Here is a 12,787-nt window from a genome sequence, read left to right as displayed (position 1 = left end):
TAGAAGGCCAGCATCCCGGAGTCGCCTCTTCACTGTCGACGTTGAGACTGGTGTTTTGCGGGCACTATTTCATGAAGCTGCCAGTTGAGGACTTGTGAGGCGTCTGTTTCTCAAACTAGACACTCTAATGTACTTGTCCTCTTGCTCAGTTGTGCACCGGTGCCTCCCACTCCTTTTTCTATTCTGGTTAGAGGCAGTTTGTGTTGTTCTGTGAAGGTAGTAGTACACAGCGTTGTACGAGATCTTCAGTTTCTTGGCAATTTCTCACATGGAATAGCCTTAATTTCTCAGAACAAGAATAGACTGACGAGTTTCAGAAGAAAGTTTGTTGTTTCTGGCCATTCTAAATCAGTAATCGAACCCACAAATGCTGATGCTCCAGATACTCAACCAGTCTAAAGAAGGCCAGTTTTATTGCTTCTTTAATCAGAACAACAGTTTTCCGCTGTGCTAACATAATTGCAAAATGGTTTTCTAATGATCAATTAGACTTTTAAACTGATCAACTTGGATTAGCAAACACAACATACCATTGGAACACAGGAGGGATGGTTGCTGATAATGGGCCTCTAGATATTCTATACAAAAATCTAACGTTTCCAGCTACAATAGTAATTTACAACATTAACAATGTCTACACTATTTCGGATCAATTTGATGTTCTTTTAATTAATGGACAAGATAAAAGGAAATTTCAAAGAGACCCCAAACTTTTGAACGGTAGTATAGCTAGATAACATGGATAGTTCCAACAGTGTGTAAAGTGTACATTGGTGACACTCATTATCAAAGCAGTGAGTATTTTTTTTATTACACGATCAAATTAAGTTTTGTTTGTTGCAATAATTGGTTTACAAATTCCACAAAATTTACTGAAAATAACAGGATTTATTTTCAGGAATAATTTGATGCCATTACACACATACGCATTAGCAACAGTTTGAATGAAGCGATTAGCATTAGCAACAGTTTGAATGAAGCGGTTAGCATTAGCGACAGTTTGAATGAAGCGGTTAGCATTAGCGACAGTTTGAAAGAAGCCGTTAGCAACAGTTTGAACGAAGCCGTTAGCATTTGCAACAGTTTGAATGAAGCCGTTAGCATTAACAACAGTTTGAATGAAGCCGTTAGCATTAACAGTTTGAAAGAAGCAGTTAGCATTAGCAACAGTTTGAATGAAGCCGTTAGCATTAACAGTTTGAAAGAAGCAGTTAGCATTAGCAACAGTTTGAATGAAGCAGTTAGCATTAGCAACAGTTTGAAAGAAGCGGTTAGCATTAGCAACAGTTTGAAAGAAGCCGTTAGCATTAGCAACAGTTTGAATGAAGCGGTTAGCATTAGCAACAGTTTGAAAGAAGCGGTTAGCATTAGCAACAGTTTTGAAAGAAGCAGTTAGCATTAGTTAGCACAAGACTGCAATCATTATGCCAAATGGTACCCGTATATTCCTCACATAATGAACTACTGTTGACCAGGGCCCCGTAGGACTCTGGTCTAAAGTAGTGCACTATATAGAGAATAACATGACACACAGTAAAGAAGCGAGCCTGGGTCCCAGATTCTGCCAGGGCATCGCATCACACAGTTCCATAAAGAGCTGGCTAGAGATCAGAAACAGACTGGCGCCCGGGCTAGTCTACAGTGACGTGGGCGCAGGGGGGGGGGGGCATGTTAACTCCGTCACAAATCACATAAACTTAGAATGTTTGGAAGGACTGCCGCCGTTAAAAGGACTGTGAGACTTCCGTTTGGTCGCCTGACTAGGAGTCACCGTGCTCTTCTCTCTCACAGCGTCTCCTCCAGGTCTATCTGCCGAGCAGCAGCCAGAAGAGATGTCATGGTCCTCGTGGTGGTTGGCTGAGGCCTGCCAGGCCGACGCCCTTCCCGGTGCTGTCTGGGCCTCTGTTAAGGGGTCAAACAGCAGGTCGAAGGACAGTTCGTCAGTCTGAGAGGGGTCAGAGAGGCGTCCCTGTTCTCTAGCGGGCCCCGTAGAGTCTAGAAGACTGTGGTCGCCGCTTCCAGCGCCTCTCCCAGAGGAGGATCCAGACCCGGTTCCCGTCGTCGTGGATACGGGCGCGAGAGAAGCTGCCTGAAGAGTCTCGGACACTGTCACTGGAGTGGAAGAGGTTCCCTTTATCCTGCACGCCAAGTCGAAACCCTCAGCCTCGGTCTGTCCACGTCGCTCTTGCTCAGAGTCAGGATCCAGGAAGAGTTCAGAGCAGCCCTCCACCTCAGGTACCAGGGTCACATCCAGTCTGAGGTCAAGGGTCAAGTCCGGTGTGTCGGCAGAAGTCAGGGAGGAAGCCAGGGACAGGTGAGACCCCGCCGAGCTGCAGCTCTCGGGCCCCTCCAGCATCATAGAGTCCAGCTCAGAGATCTTATCCAGGTAGGCAGCGTCCATGGACGCTTCGCTGGACATGGGGTCCGTCTCGTCCTCTGTCAGATTCCGGGACGTGGTGGCTCCTCCCGCGGTTTGGTTTCTCTCGCTGTGCCCCGACCCCGAAGACGTGTCGAGCTGCTGCTCCTCCTCCTCTCCATTGTGATTGGGTGATGTCACGGAGGTCACGAAGGTTATATCAGAAGCCTTGTGGCTCTGCCAGGCTGCAGCCCAGAACGGCTCGGTGGCGACGAAGAGTCCCGACTCGGCTACGTTACTGGAAGACAAACTGTTGGATAACCGAGTAGTGAGACTGGACCGTTTAGTTGCTACAGTGGAGGCACTACTGCTACTGCTGGATGTTATACTGTCCTCAAAACTGAGTCTCCTTAGATGAGTCACAGCCTTATAACCAAGCTTCTTCTTGTCTTCACCAACACTGGGACTCTTCAGACTGAGGCAGCGGAAGGCAGAGGAGGGAGTGGAGAACAGGAAGAGGTCAGAGGGAACGACGGCGTCAATACTATCGGTTTCTATAGAGTCTTTGTGTCCAGCGAGCGTCACGCCGAAACTTCTCCGGTGGTCCCGGAACGTCTCGGAGACGGCGGCGTTGAGCTCCATGGCGTTAGACGTTGCCAAGAGGTAGTTGTGGTGAGCGGACAACGTCTTGGATTCTCCCTCCAGACTGGCGCAGATGGAGGCCTTCTCCATGTCACTCAGACTCCTCGTCATGCCACCGATCCTCTGATAGTGGACCCTGGTCCTGGCTTCACCCTCCCCAGAGGAGGTGCTCTCTGGACGGGCATCGGTGTGGCCCTGGGGTGCCTCTCTGGGGTTTCTCGGGTGCCCCTCCGCTCCCACCCGGGCCTCTAGTTCTTCTATGTACTGGTCGCTGCGTTCCAGAGCTTTCTTCAGGTGGTCCACATCTCTTTCGTACTGATGAATCTTGGCTTCCAACGCTGCTACCGTGTACCGGCCAAACCTGAGGGGTGGTTCACAGCAGAAAGATGAGAGTTAGAATTGAATTTGAGAGCATATAAATATATTTTTGGGGGGGGGGTAAAAACAACACATATAAATAAAAACGATATGTGCATTTAACCCCAGATACTAACGCTGGAACGTATTAGTTGAAACACTTATTTTCAAAAGAGGTCCTGAGATACAGAATGTTACAATGAAGAACACCAAAGGGGAGGCACAGTGCAGGGAGCGCAAATAGTTGATCACATCAATGTGATTCCAGGATGGATATTAGTTCATCTCACCACTGATAAACAGTCAGAAATATGTAGAACCTGTATCCGTAGACAGACGCATACAAAATGGATTCCGGATCATATAATTTAACCTCTTGACCAAAAAACAATTTATTTTGAGAACCTGAATAGAAATAAGTAGATTAGTCATCGCTTTTTTTACCAGAACATTCCACCCAGTCATCCATTACCATCCCAGTTGAAACCACTCCAGAACATTCTACCCAGTCGTCCATTACCATCCCAGTTGAAACCACTCCAGAACATTCCACCCAGTCGTCCATTACCATCCCAGTTGAAACCACTCCAGAACATTCTACCCAGTCGTCCATTACCATCCCAGTTGAAACCACTCCAGAACATTCCACCCAGTCGTCCATTACCAGAACATTCTACCCAGTCGTCCATTACCGTCCCAGTTGAAACCACTCCAGAACATTCCACCCAGTCGTCCATTACCATCCCAGAACATTCCACCCAGTCGTCCATTACCATCCCAGTTGAAACCACTCCAGAACATTCTACCCAGTCGTCCATTACCATCCCAGTTGAAACCACTCCAGAACATTCTACCCAGTCGTCCATTACCATCCCAGTTGAAACCACTCCAGAACATTCCACCCAGTAGTCCATTACCATCCCAGTTGAAACCACTCCAGAACATTCCACCCAGTCGTCCATTACCATCCCAGTTGAAACCACTCCAGAACATTCCACCCGGTCGTCCATTACCATCCCAGTTGAAACCACTCCAGAACATTCCACCCAGTCGTCCATTACCATCCCAGTTGAAACCACTCCAGAACATTCCACCCAGTCGTCCATTACCATCCCAGTTGAAACCACTCCAGAACATTCCACCCAGTAGTCCATTACCATCCCAGTTGAAACCATCCCAGAACATTCCCCCCAGTCGTCCATTACCATCCCAGAACATTCCACCCAGTCGTCCATTACCATCCCAGTTGAAACCACTCCAGAACATTCCACCCAGTAGTCCATTACCATCCCAGTTGAAACCACTCCAGAACATTCCACCCAGTCGTCCATTACCATCCCAGTTGAAACCATCCCAGAACATTCCCCCCAGTCGTCCATTACCATCCCAGTTGAAACTACTCCAGAACATTCTACCCAGTCGTCCATTACCATCCCAGTTGAAACCACTCCAGAACATTCTACCCAGTCGTCCATTACCATCCCAGTTGAAACCATCCCAGAACATTCCCCCTAGTCGTCCATTACCATCCCAGAACATTCCACCCAGTCGTCCATTACCATCCCAGTTGAAACCACTCCAGAACATTCCACCCAGTAGTCCATTACCATCCCAGTTGAAACCACTCCAGAACATTCCACCCAGTCGTCCATTACCATCCCAGTTGAAACTACTCCAGAACATTCTACCCAGTCGTCCATTACCATCCCAGTTGAAACCACTCCAGAACATTCTACCCAGTCGTCCATTACCATCCCAGTTGAAACCACTCCAGAACATTCTACCCAGTTGTCCATTACCATCCCAGTTGAAACCACTCCAGAACATTCTACCCAGTCGTCCATTACCATCCCAGTTGAAACCATCCCAGAACATTCCCCCCAGTCGTCCATTACCATCCCAGAACATTCCACCCAGTCGTCCATTACCATCCCAGTTGAAACCACTCCAGAACATTCCACCCAGTAGTCCATTACCATCCCAGTTGAAACCACTCCAGAACATTCTACCCAGTCGTCCATTACCATCCCAGTTGAAACCCCTCCAGAACATTCCACCCAGTCGTCCATTACCATCCCAGTTGAAACCACTCCAGAACATTCCACCCAGTCGTCCATTACCGTCCCAGTTGAAACCACTCCAGAACATTCTACCCAGTCGTCCATTACCATCCCAGTTGAAACCACTCCAGAACATTCCACCCAGTCGTCCATTACCATCCCAGTTGAAACCACTCCAGAACATTCCACCCAGTCGTCCATTACCGTCCCAGTTGAAACCACTCCAGAACATTCTACCCAGTCGTCCATTACCATCCCAGTTGAAACCACTCCAGAACATTCCACCCAGTCGTCCATTACCATCCCAGTTGAAACCACTCCAGAACATTCTACCCAGTCGTCCATTACCATCCCAGTTGAAACCACTCCAGAACATTCCACCCAGTCGTCCATTACCATCCCAGTTGAAACCACTCCAGAACATTCCACCCAGTCGTCCATTACCATCCCAGTTGAAACCACTCCAGAACATTCCACCCAGTCGTCCATTACCATCCCAGTTGAAACCACACCAGAACATTCCACCCAGTCGTCCATTACCATCCCAGTTGAAACCACTCCAGAACATTCCACCCAGTCGTCCATTACCATCCCGGTTGAAACCCCTCCAGAACATTCCACCCAGTCGTCCATTACCATCCCAGTTGAAAGCACTCCAGAACATTCTACCCAGTCGTCCATTACCATCCCAGTTGAAACCACTCCAGAACATTCCACCCAGCAGCCCATTACCATCCCAGTTGAAACCACTCCAGAACATTCCACCCAGTCGTCCATTACCATCCCAGTTGAAACCACTCCAGAACATTCTACCCAGTCGTCCATTACCATCCCAGTTGAAACCACTCCAGAACATTCCACCCAGCAGCCCATTACCATCCCAGTTGAAACCACTCCAGAACATTCCACCCAGTCGTCCATTACCATCCCAGTTGAAACCACTCCAGAACATTCTACCCAGTCGTCCATTACCATCCCAGTTGAAACCACTCCAGAACATTCTACCCAGTCGTCCATTACCATCCCAGTTGAAACCACTCCAGAACATTCCACCCAGCAGCCCATTACCATCCCAGTTGAAACCACTCCAGAACATTCCACCCAGTCGTCCATTACCATCCCAGTTAAAACCACTCCAGAACATTCCACCCAGTCGTCCATTACCATCCCAGTTAAAACCACTCCAGAACATTCCACCCAGTTGTCCATTACCACCCCAGTTGAAACCCCTCCAGAACATTCCACCCAGTCGTCCATTACCATCCCAGTTGAAAGCACTCCAGAACATTCTACCCAGTCGTCCATTACCATCCCAGTTGAAAGCACTCCAGAACATTCTACCCAGTCGTCCATTACCATCCCAGTTGAAACCACTCCAGAACATTCCACCCAGCAGCCCATTACCATCCCAGTTGAAACCACTCCAGAACATTCCACCCAGTCGTCCATTACCATCCCAGTTAAAACCACTCCAGAACATTCCACCCAGTTGTCCATTACCACCCCAGTTGAAACCACTCCAGAACATTCCACCCAGTCGTCCATTACCATCCCAGTTGAAACCACTCCAGAACATTCCACCCAGTCGTCCATTACCATCCCAGTTGAAACCACTCCAGAACATTCCACCCAGCAGCCCATTACCGTCCCAGTTGAAACCACTCCGGAACATTCCACCCAGTCGTCCATTACCACCCCAGTTGAAACCACTCCGGAACATTCCACCCAGTCGTCCATTACCACCCCAGTTGAAACCACTCCAGAACATTCCACCCAGTCGTCCATTACCGTCCCAGTTGAAACCACTCCGGAACATTCCATAATACACACAACAGAATAACATAAAAGACGAGTACGTACTTCTGAGGAGATCTACTGGAAACCTCGGCTTTCAACCTCACGTTCTCCTGAACCAGGTCAATAGTCTGACACCGCAACGTCTTGTTAGCCTTGAGCAGAGGAACACAACTTCCTTATTTCATATAAATATATTCTATTACATTCTGGAACTGCATATACACTGCTCAAAAAAAAATAAAGGGAACACTAAAATAACACATCCTAGAGCTGAATGATTTCACAGAAGTGTGATTGACTTGGGAGTTACATTGTGTTGTTTACGTGTTCCCTTTATTTTTTTGAGCAGTGTATATATATATTCTATTACATTCTGGAACTGCACAAATTTCAGACATTATTTGTCAGTTACTTTTTGTATTGTCATCTTTGTATGTGTGTATGTGACATTGATCTGATGATACCACAGTGACAAAACTTACTTCCTGTGTCTAATTGACACTTTTAACGACCCCAATTACGTTGATTGAATTGACACACAAAAGAAACATTCCAATGATGGTTCCTGTTGTTTTTGGCGCAGTGCGTACCGCGTACAAGGAACATTAAAGGACTATCAAAAGGATTCATCGTAACGAGTTAGGTTAGCTTCCTCCGTCGACGGATCGTATTCGTTAATACCTCTTTCAGTTTCTCCACGTCCAGTTTGATCCGGCTGTAGCCATCTGTAGCGGCTCTCAGCTTGTTCCTCCACTCTTCCGCAACACCGGGCTCCAGGTCCCGGTCTTCTCTCCGGCTGGCTGCTATAGTACAGGGATCTAGTACCGTCTTCAGCTGGGACTTCAGGCTCCGGTTCTTGTTCCTCAGCTCTTCGTTCTCTTTGAGGAGACCTTCCATTTCATCCTGAATGATAAAAAAGACAAGATGTCCCACCATAGAATTACATATAGAAGTCACATAGTGATTCAGAGAATCTCTCTCTGACGTAACGAGAGGATCTCTCTCTATAGGGGGCCCCAGATGAATGTTTTATCACACAAGGGGGCCCCAGATGAATGTTTTATCACACAAGGGGGCCCCAGATGAATGTTTTATCACACAAGGGGGCCCCAGATGAATGTTTTATCACAAAACAGTGAAACCCTGATGTAGGCTACAAGGTGCTTTCAGAAAGTATTTTGGCCCCTTGCCTTTCTCCACATCTTGTTACGTTACAGCCTTATTCTATAATAGATTAAATAGTTATTTTTCCTCATCAATCTACACACAATACCCCATACTGACATCCTAATACCCCATAATGACATCACAATATCCCATACTGACATCACAATACCTCATACTGACATCACAATACCTCATACTGACATCACAATATCCCATAACGACAAAAACAACGTTTTTAGAAATGTTTGTAAATGTATTAGAAAACAACAACCTGAAATACCACATTTACATAAGTATTCAGACCCTTTACTCAGTACCTTTGGCAGTGATTACAACCTTCTTGGGTATGACGCTACAAGCATTGCACACCTGTATTTATGGAGTTTCTCCCATTCTTCTCTGCAGATCCTCTCAAGCTCTGTCAGGCTGGATGGGGAGCGTCGCTGCACAACTATTTTCAGGTCTCTCCAGAGATGTCCGATCGGGGCCAAGTCCGGGCTCCGGCTGGGCCACTCAAGGACATTTCGAGACTTGTCCCGAAGCCACTCCTGCGTTGTCTTGGCTGTGTGTTCAGGGTTGTTGTCCTGTTGGAAGGTGAACCTTCACCCCAGTCTGAGGACCTGAGCGCTCTGGAGCCAGTTTTCATCAAGGATCTCTCTGTACTTTGTCCCGTTCATCTTTCCCTCGATCCTGACTAGTCTCCCAGTGCCTGCCGCTGAAAAACATCCCCACAGCATGATGCTGCCACCACCATGCTTCACCGTAGGGATGGTATTGGCCAGGTGATGAGCAGTGCTTGGTACCCTTCCCCTGGACACAATCCGAGCTCTACGGACAATTCCTTCGACCTCATGACTTGGTTTTTGCTCTGACATGCACTGTCAACTGTGGGACCTTATATAGACAGGTGTGTGCTTTTCCAAATCATGTCCAATCAATTGAATTTACCACAGGTGGACTCCAATCAAGTTATAGAAACATCTCAAGGATCATCAATGGAAACAGGATAAACATGAGCCCAATGTTGAGTCTCATAGGGTCTGAAAGCTTATGTAAATAAGTTTTTTTTTTTTGGATCAATTTGCAAACATTTCTCAAAAAAACTGTTTTCGCTTTGTCATTATGGGGTATTATATGTAGATTGATGAGGGAAACATGAATTTAAACCATTTTAGAATGAGGCTGTAACGTAACAAAATGTGGAAAAAGTCAAGGGGTCTGAATACTTTCCGAATGCCAAACTGCTAGAGGGGGAAACAGGTAAAGGAGACAGACGACAGGATAACAGGTAAAGGAGACAGACGACAGGATAACAGGTAAAGGAGACAGACGACAGGATAACAGGTAAAGGAGACAGACGACAGGATAACAGGTAAAGGAGACAGACGACAGGATAACAGGTAAAGGAGACAGACGACAGGATAACAGACGACAGGATAACAGGTAAAGGAGACAGACGACAGGATAACAGGTGACAGTATAAACAGACAGACGACAGGATAACAGGTAAAGGAGACAGACGACAGGATAACAGGTAAAGGAGACAGACGACAGGATAACAGGTAAAGGAGACAGACGACAGGATAACAGGTAAAGGAGACAGACGACAGGATAACAGGTAAAGGAGACAGACGACAGGATAACAGACGACAGTATAACAGGTAAAGGAGACAGACGACAGGATAACAGGTGACAGTATAAACAGACGACAGGATAACAGGTGACAGTATAACAGACGACAGGATAACAGGTAAAGGAGACAGACGACAGGATAACAGGTAAAGGAGACAGACGACAGGATAACAGGTAAAGGAGACAGACGACAGGATAACAGGTAAAGGAGACAGACGACAGGATAACAGGTAAAGGAGACAGACGACAGGATAACAGGTAAAGGAGACAGACGACAGGATAACAGGTAAAGGAGACAGACGACAGGATAACAGGTAAAGGAGACAGACGACAGGATAACAGGTAAAGGAGACAGACGACAGGATAACAGGTAAAGGAGACAGACGACAGGATAACAGGTAAAGGAGACAGACGACAGGATAACAGGTAAAGGAGACAGACGACAGGATAACAGGTAAAGGAGACAGACGACAGGATAACAGACGACAGGATAACAGGTAAAGGAGACAGACGACAGGATAACAGACGACAGGATAACAGGTAAAGGAGACAGACGACAGGATAACAGGTGACAGTATAAACAGACAGACGACAGTATAACAGGTAAAGGAGACAGACGACAGGATAACAGGTAAAGGAGACAGACGACAGGATAACAGGTAAAGGAGACAGACGACAGGATAACAGACGACAGTATAACAGACGACAGTATAACAGACGACAGTATAACAGACGACAGTATAACAGACGACAGTATAACAGACGACAGACAGTATAACAGACGACAGACAGTATAACAGACGACAGGATAACAGACGACAGGATAACAGACGACAGGATAACAGACGACAGGATAACAGACGACAGTATAACAGACGACAGTATAACAGACGACAGTATAACAGACGACAGTATAACAGACGACAGTATAACAGACGACAGTATAACAGACGACAGTATAACAGACGACAGTATAACAGACGGCAGTATAACAGACGACAGTACAGACAGACGACAGTATTAAACAGACGACAGTATAAACGTGCAGTATATTTAACTTACTTCATATTCCCTCAACAGAAGCTCTCCCCTGGTCTTTCGGAGGTGTTTCTTCACAGAATAGCTCTCGTTGGACTCGCTCTCATTTGTCCCTCCTAAAAGAACATAAAAAAGGACCACCATAGGGAATCAATTCACGAACAAAGAATTGTAACTCTGCCACCTTTAGCTACTGTAACAACAACAGTTGCCACAAAGTGCTTTACAGGTTCCCAGCCTAGTCTGGACCCCAAACAGTGAGTATACAGCAACAGGGAAAAACCTCCCTAGAAGGAAGAAACCTTGAGAGGGGGCTTTCTCTTCTGTTTCATATTATGCAGAGATAACCATGTTGACATATTATGCAGAGATAACCATGTTGACATATTATGCAGAGATAACCTGGTTGACATATTATGCAGAGATAACCCGGTTGATATATTATGCAGAGATAACCCGGTTGACATATTATGCAGAGATAACCTGGTTGACATATTATGCAGAGATAACCCGGTTGACATATTATACAGAGATAACCTGGTTGACATATTATGCAGAGATAACCTGGTTGACATATTATGCAGAGATAACCTGGTTGACATATTATGCAGAGATAACCCGGTTGACATATTTTGCAGTAGCTGTTAGGCCATTACTCGTACCTATAATTTCTCTGCACGGGTTCTCTGAGTTGATGGGAACTCGGCATGAAGGACATTGACTAGCCTTCTTCAACCAAATGTCCATGCAGCAAGAACAGAACACGTGGTTATTGGCACAGATGACGGGATGGCGGACCTGCAGATAGCAATGTTAGAAAGAAAGAATCGTTATTTTAATGATCGATTGCAATACAACTATCCGTGCATTGTAGGCACTGCGCTATTGAGAGACGAATCAAGAATAGTTCAACTATAGCTAATATTTGTCATTGCAAAGCCTTCCTACTAAATTGCACCAAGATGCTAGCTAACTAAGCTAACAACACATGACATGATCTGCAGCCGCAAACAAGAATTGGTCGATGTAATTAGTCAACAAATGTGTAGCTAACTAGCCATTCACAGGCAAATATGAGTAGCTAATCGTTACAAGGTTCAAAATGTACATCACTTGCTAAACGAATATTTACTAGGCAAGGAAGCTAACGTTATCGAAGTTGGCTAATCAACAGCTAACTAGCTTAGCTAGCATTTCTGTCTACGTAAATGGTTGCATTTGCTAAACACGTTGTTCCAAAACGGAATACCCAACAAAATATAAACTGAATTACCTTTCCAAGGCAGATCTGGCATGATATGGGTAAAGTTAGAGAAAGAGTCACGTTTTGAAAGTTGTTTGCCATTGTTTTGTTCAAGAGTTTCGGCGAGAAACTACAACAACAAAAAACCCTCCTCCGACAAAAAAAGCACCGCCTTCAGAACCACATGACTACGGAAAGCCAAATGGTAGAAAATGCATCGCTGCTCTGCTTTGCGTTTCAAAGACAGCCAAACGACATAGACAGCAGGACCATAGACAGCACCTGGAAGAAAACCTGTGCCTTTCAACCTCAGACAGGACAGACATGGGGATATTGGTTTTTCATTAACATTTTCAACTTTTTAAAATGTATTTTTAACAAAAGAACAGAATTATAAAAATAAAATATATATATTTCGACTCTACAGTCCAAAAAATCAGGTAAAACTTCTCTCAAATCCAACTCCCCAGAAATTGCAGTCTATACCCCTCAAAC

The 12,787-nt window shown here is 45.9% G+C and overlaps 1 protein-coding gene across 1 annotated transcript; it reads right to left on the bottom strand.

Moving 5' to 3' along the window:
- Window positions 1-783: 783 nt before the first annotated feature.
- obi1 (ORC ubiquitin ligase 1) lies at window positions 784-12,478 on the bottom strand. The gene is made up of 6 exons (XM_055914377.1): window positions 12,323-12,478; window positions 11,712-11,847; window positions 11,074-11,165; window positions 7,894-8,115; window positions 7,276-7,364; window positions 784-3,359 (listed from the first exon to the last, which is right to left on the bottom strand). The coding sequence occupies exons 1-6, from the start codon at window positions 12,392-12,394 to the stop codon at window positions 1,688-1,690; spliced, it is 2,283 nt and encodes a 760-aa protein (XP_055770352.1). The 5' UTR covers window positions 12,395-12,478; the 3' UTR covers window positions 784-1,687.
- Window positions 12,479-12,787: the final 309 nt, after the last annotated feature.

Source organism: Salvelinus fontinalis, unplaced genomic scaffold (assembly GCF_029448725.1).
Source record: "Salvelinus fontinalis isolate EN_2023a unplaced genomic scaffold, ASM2944872v1 scaffold_0541, whole genome shotgun sequence".
Taxonomy (NCBI): Eukaryota; Metazoa; Chordata; class Actinopteri; order Salmoniformes; family Salmonidae; genus Salvelinus; species Salvelinus fontinalis.
This window is presented reverse-complemented; position numbering and strand designations above follow the sequence as displayed.